The following is a 7,020-nucleotide window of genomic DNA, read 5'->3' as shown; positions in this document are numbered from 1 at the left end:
CCCCCCCCACCTTTTTTTTTTAAATTTTATTATAAAAATATATAAGATAGATGTAGGAAATATAGTTGTAATAAACAAGTTTTGATCCAATTGACATAAACCCAAATAATTAGCAAGAACAAATAATAAAAAAAATTTAGAATGATCTCACAGTAGTAACAAATCACAAAATAAACATTGCTCTTAAAGGTTGATTTGTGTTACTTGACGAGTAGAACTCAATGTGAATAACTCTGTTGGCTAAACAACCTTTTAGAATTAAACTATAGCGTTGATCATTGCATTTAGCACACTTCCTCCCAAGGAGGTTCAAAAACAACCTACCAATATCTCCTTTTTTAATCATGATTGACCAAAGAATACCACCCACCCAAGTTTGAGATGATTTGCCGAAGAAGATAAAAAAATGTGGGAAAGAAAAAGAGCGCTAGACTGTTTCTTTATTGTGCGCTAGACTGTTTCTATTCACAATAAAGAGATAATGAAAATTAATGGTTGAATGGGCTTTGATAGATCATTAAAGGAGAAAAATGTCTTATGAACACAAGAGAGAACTTACTCCAAACGAATGTGGGACTCGTAACAAAAAATAAAGTGTTTGGAACGTACACTCACACCAAGAATAGATGCATGTGGTTTGTCGATAATTTCTTTTACCCAAAAAAAAGATAAAAAAAAAAAAAAAAAAAAAAAAATCCTTCTTTTCCCACCACCATCAACCTCTGCCTCCGGCACCAACTAAGAATACCACCACAAATTCACTGGCACCACAATCTACTCCCAAAGGCTTATATCTTTGTTGAATGTTCCCAATGCATGCCTCTGCCCATCTTGCAAAACCCCTTCATCTACCCATTGCCTCTTCCTCTTAAGAAAACAAAAACCATTATCCCTACGAACCCCAAAACCAAAATTGACCCAACAATGTGACCAATCAATCCCAAAAACCAAAATTGACCCAAAAATGTAACCAAGCAATCCCAAAGAATCAAATCTTGTCCATGACATTGAGGTTTTGTTGGATTGCAAGGTTTGAGTTATTTAAGGTTGAATAGATTTATTCGGCCTTCTTCAGGGGCAGTTTGTGGTGCCGGTGAGGTTATGTTGGTTTTTGTCAGTGCTGGTGGTGGCCCTAGTCTGGAAAAGAAAGTTTTTTTTTTTTTTTTTTTTTTTTTTTTTTTTTTTTTTTTTTTTTGTTTCTATCCCAGGTAAGAGAAATTACAAACAAAAATTTAGGAATTAATGGACACGTAGCAGAATTTTATTAATGGTACATAGAGTGGTATAGAGAAAATAGTATAGAAGATTTTGATTCATTTCGACCAAGTGTATTTATTTCCAAAACTAACATGTCTAGTTGTATATGGTGTGCATCCACCGCACCACTAAAAGGCTATTACAAAATTAACTAGAAATATTTTTACAAATTACATAGTATGTAATTTTACTTCAAGAGTTTCATTTCCAACTGAGTGTCAAATTCTTCTCATTTCAATTTCTATGTGGGGTTTGGTTTTTAAACAAGGGTTTAGCTTTAAAAGCCATTGGGGTCTCTTTTTTCTTTTTTCCCTTCCCTGCGGCTGTATTGCTCTCCTCATCACACAACTCTTAAAAACACCGACTACCCTAAGCAATGAATGATTGAATTGAAAGCTTTGCGCACTTTGTAATTGCATATTTACTGCAATTTCCTAGCTCTCTCCTTTTCCTTTCCTGTACTGCATGATACTTTGGGATTTTCCCCAACAATATACATTTCCTGCCCCTTCAATTTACACTCTTCCTTCTACCCAATACTTTCATCCATTCAATTCAATTCCCACACTCACTCTCTTCCCTCTCCCCTCTTTTTTTCTCTCTACCTGTACCTTCACCTCTCCTCTCCCATAATTAAATAAGCTTTAAAGTAATCCAATATCCCACTCTCCTCCTCTTCATTTCCCCTTCATATATAATGAGCCTTGGTTGTGTTACAAACCTACACCAAAAATCCCCATGTTGTTGATGGTGCCGGAGCTAGTCCATCTCATATCTAGCCGGTTTCCACTCACTCTTAATACTCTTTTCCTCTCCTCCCTATTAAATTTTGCAGAGCTCTTATTAGCTTTGGCATCAAATTTCCTTAAGGTATGTATTACCATGTGACACCACTTTTTTGTAACACATGTTATGGTGCCAATTTAACCAAGTTTTCCTTGGTGTTTTGCTATTGAATCAAATATACTGCCGTTTAATCTCAAAAAAGGAAAAAAAAAAATATATATATATATATATATATAGAAGTAAATTATATGATCCCTCCTACAATTTTAATCTTCACGTATAAATGGAAGACTCTTTGATGTCTAATTTTCCTTATTTTTAAAAGGGTAAATTGCAAATGACCCCCCTAAAGTTTGTGGTTGATTAAATTTTACACCCCAAAGTTTTAGAAACTTGATTTTACACCTTAAAGTTTGGTTCCATTAACAATTCATCTCCCATGATTGTTTCTACTGTTAAGTGACACATCATCATGCTAATGTGTTTTATTTTTACAAAATTAGTCCCAAAACTACGTTGTTTCAATCATGACCAAGTGAAGAGTTGGCACAATCAAAACTACATAGTTTCAAGCCTAAACTTAAAACACAAACCTATGGCCTAAATGATGCCGTTTCAAGCTAAAGTTTAAAACCCAAAACAAAAACCACGAAGAAGACCTCAAACCTCCCAAACCCAAACCCTCTGAACCCAGACCTCCCAAACCCAAACCCCATGAACCCCGACCAAACTTTATTACTTTGACTGTACAGCTACTACTACTAAATTGGCACACACATTTTCACAAACGACCCACCATACATAGCTATAGGCTATCACAGGGATTTCAGAATTTCAAATAATTTACCACCATATAAACAAATAACATCTTTCCAAATAATAGGAATATAATTTTAATAGCCAACATGAAAAATCCAAAAACCACAACCAAAATGTCATTGAAAAAATCAACACAGATATGACTATGAATATTTACACACCTCATTGGAAATGAAGCAAATATTTTTCAATTTTTTTCCTCCAATGGTTTTAATTTACTGTTATATTGGTATGATGCCACAATTTATTGTTGGGAAGTAGCCTAGCATGTATAGAGAATCTTGAATCAGTTTCTATGGGTCCTTTTGCTAATATCACATGACACAAAAAAACTATTATACTAGAGCTATCAACGAGTCGTGCGGGTTGGGTTTGTGCCCTACCCACAACTGATTCATAACAAATTGAGTAGGCAGCTTCCTAACCTGCAGCCGACACATAGAAGGGTCGAGTTAATTTCACGGATCGATTTTTCATCAAGTAGGCATTAGTTTTGGGGGAAGCCAAAAATTGACAGAAACCACCGAAAAACGTCGAAAAGTGGAGAGATTTCGCCCTATCCATCAAAGATCCAATGAGATTTAGCCGGATTTGGTAGTAATTTCATTGGATTTGGTGTGGTTTCTACCAAATTGGACCAAGAATTACTAGATTTGGTTTATCTTTGCCAGATCTAATTGTTTTGGTCGCTGAAATCCATCAAATCAAGCTGAAAAACTCACCAGGAAGCTTGAAAATTCACCAAAATCTGATGGTCTTCAGGCAAGTCGAGTTTCATGAGTTTTGAAGAAGGCGACTTGCAACCGACCAGCTGAAGTTGGGTTTTCATGCTCGAGACCCGCATCTGATTACTAGAGCTATTAGATTGAGTGGTGGCGAGTCAAGTATGAGCGGGTGGGCAAGTGGGTTGGATAGCCCTATGTTATACACTCAAATTACTTTTGAGTACAACACTATGAGTTTGTGAGATCTGTAACTTATCATGATTACAGTTTATTATCCATGTAATTTGATACCCTCATACAAAATTTTTTACAAAATCCCTAGCAAACCCAGTCAACAAAACCCAAAAAAATTAAGACTACAAAAGCCAAATCCAAAAAGAGAGAGAAAAAGAAGAGTAGCTCACTATCAGTGTGGCTGCTATTGTTGCCTAGGTTCACGAGGCAAGCCGATGGTCTATCTAGGTTCAGTCCAAGCTGAGGTGTTTAGGTTAAGGAGGTCTGAGGTCTTCTTCCATACTTCATGGTTTCTATTTTTGGTTTTAGAGTTTGTCCTAAAATGATGTCGTTTAGGCTATAGCTTTATGTTTTAATTTTAGGCCTGAAACTACATAGTTTTGATTGTGACAGCTCTTCACTTGGTCATCACTAAAACAACGTAGTTTTGGGGTTGATTTGGCAAAATTAAAACACATTAGCATGATGATGTATCACTTAACAGTAGAAACAAACCGTGAAGGGGTGAATTAAACCAACTTTAGGGTGTAAAATCAAGTTTATGAAACTTTGGAGTGTAAAATACAATCAACCCCAAATGTCAGGGGTGTAATTTGCAATTTTCTTTTAATGTGATAATCAATATTTCGGAAATTGGAAAATGGTACTATAATTCAATATTAACCTTTAGAAATTTTTTTATTAGAAAAAAAAAAATAAAATAAAATAAAAGGCCTCTGAGCAAATCTTAAAACTTAACATAAAGTGAATGTATAATGAAATTGTAACTATAACACTATGAGAAATACTACATCCACAACATTTTCACAACAAATCCTAGTTGGTGGGTTATTATAGGTTTTTAATTTGAATTCACCACTGAAATTATTTTCTTTTCCACTAGTAATAGACAACCTGCCACATAAGATTTTTTGTGAAAATGTTGTAAACATAGCATTTCTCTAAAACTATTCAAAAATTGCATGTGAAAAAATACCTTCAATTCACCGTAATTCGGGTCTGCTACATAAAAACAACTAGGATGTGATGAAAATAATAGAAACTATAGCCTCCACTTAAATGAAGCTAATGTGACAATATAGTTTCATCATGGAAAATTTTTAGAATGTGGCATATAATTGGAGAGTAATTGAAATATTTGTCTTTTGTAATAGGAAAGTTGCCTGCTTTGCCTTTTATAAATCAGCATTCATATGTTCATTATTGGAAGATTATGGTGTTCATTACAGAAGTTTAAGCATCTAATGTTGTTGATAAATAATGCTTACGTGTTCCATGCACTTAAGACACTGTTTTTGCCTACCAATAATTATAGTTCTTAAGAGCCAAGTATGAATTACTATCTCTTAAAAATTACTTAAAATTTGCAAGAAACATTAAGATTCACACCTCCTACAAATAAAACAAAGCATAATCAATACTCTCTAGACCTCTAGTAGTTAAAGAGAAAGTTAAGAATAAAAATGTTCATTGACAAAACAAAATAATTTTTTTTTTTAAAAAGTGAGAGAGAACATGAAAGACCTTTTAATTTTTTGCAACATCCACATAAAATGGTTGGTTATTTTGGAATCCAAAAATATATATATATATATATATATAAATGAAATTATTATTTTAAAAAAAAAAAAAAAGGAGAGAAAGTATTTATCTCCAAATTGGTCTCCAATAGAAATTGTAAAGCTCTTAGAAGCCTTTCCCTTGGACTTGATTATAGAGATTCACAATAATAATAAATTATTGCATCACAATAGTATTTAAATTTTTCAAAGAGTGGGACAAAATTAAAAGGCTAAAATGCAAAACTCACTCTATATATATATATATATATGTTTAGTCCTCTAACTTTACTTTTGTTCATTTCAATATTTTAAGTTTCAAGTTTATTCAATTAAAGCATCTTCATAAACTTTTGTTAAATGTTGCAATTAATTCTCCAAGTTTTTAATTTTTTTTTTCAAAAATTTTAAATTAAAAAAAAAATCCAATTAATGAGTGAAAATTATTTTAAAGAATTTTTTTATATAAAAAAAAATTAACAAAAGTAGACAGAAAACTTTAATTGAATAAACTTGAAACTTAAAGGACTGAAATTGAATAAACTCTCGCACTAGATGATCACACCAACCTTGATATCAAGAGATGCTTAACCACTAAATTCATCTTCACTAGAAGTACCCTCCTAGGCCAACGCATTATTTTTATAATTTTCTCTATAAACCTTATAGATATACTGAGTATTAAAATTAAAGATTGAGACAAATAGTGATGATTGATGTACACAGTTTTAACAATGTACATTATTTTTGTAAAATGCTAAAGTTGTAAGGAAAAAAAGTGAGAATGAGTGAGACTCTGGTGAGGTCAAGAGAAGAAGATGATGAGCTTCAACGTAGCACAAAAAGGTTAAAGAAAACCATAGCTTGGGAGCACGCCACAACACTTTTGGGTCTTCTTCTGAGGAAGGGAGCAAGTCATACAAAGAGAAGCTACTTGGAGAAATCCCTAGAGCCTTTGAGCAAACATTCAACTTTGGGTTCAACATGGAGATGGAAGAGAAGTCGGATGATGAATTCTCAGATTTGCCATCGGGTGAAAAAGCCGTTAAGTTCTAAGGGGGCATGAAAGCTAAAATTCAAGCTTCATGGGTAAATGCATTGATAGTGAAAGTTTTCGGTAAAACTGTGGGGTTTCATTTCTCACATTCACGCATTCTTGGCCTTTGGAAACCAGTAGGGAGGATGGACTGTGTCGATCTTGGGAATGACTTCTTCCTCATCAGATTTCAAAATAGTGAGGACCAAGCCCGGGTCCTTAGGGAGGGGCTATGGTTCATCGAAGGTCACTACTTGTCTATTAGGGGCTAGGAGCCCAACTTCAAGTCATCTACAGCCAACCTATCGTCAGTAGCTGCTTAGATACGGCTACCCAAGTCGCCTATTGAATACTATGAACCATCGACATTAAGGGAGATCGGTGAAGCCATTGGCCCAATGCTGAGAATTGATACTCACACTGCAGCCAAAACCTGAGAGAGGTTTGCCAAGTTATGCGTTCAAGTTAACCTCGATGAACCAATCATGAAACTCATTAAGATGGGGGGGATAGACCAACCAATCCAATATGAAGGTATCAATTCCTTATGTTTTGCTTGTGGGCGAATGGGTCACAGGGCGGAGAAGTGTCACTACAAGGTTAG

At 34.3% G+C, this 7,020-nt stretch overlaps 1 protein-coding gene across 1 annotated transcript in view; it reads left to right on the top strand.

Annotated features, from left to right (window-relative positions):
- Positions 1 to 7,020, top strand: part of LOC112038693 (isoleucine--tRNA ligase, cytoplasmic) — an 82,614-nt gene extending 75,594 nt beyond the window's left edge. The window contains exon 22 of the mRNA XM_065783108.1: positions 6,987 to 7,020. Within this exon, the coding sequence (XP_065639180.1) occupies positions 6,987 to 7,020 (34 nt within the window). The remainder of the gene's footprint in view (positions 1 to 6,986) is intronic.

The sequence above is a fragment of the Quercus suber genome, unplaced genomic scaffold (assembly GCF_002906115.3).
Source record: "Quercus suber isolate HL8 unplaced genomic scaffold, Cork oak 2.0 scaffold_329, whole genome shotgun sequence".
NCBI lineage: Eukaryota > Viridiplantae > Streptophyta > Magnoliopsida > Fagales > Fagaceae > Quercus > Quercus suber.
The sequence above is the reverse complement of the archived record's forward strand: the minus strand, read 5'-3'. Positions and strand labels throughout refer to the sequence as shown.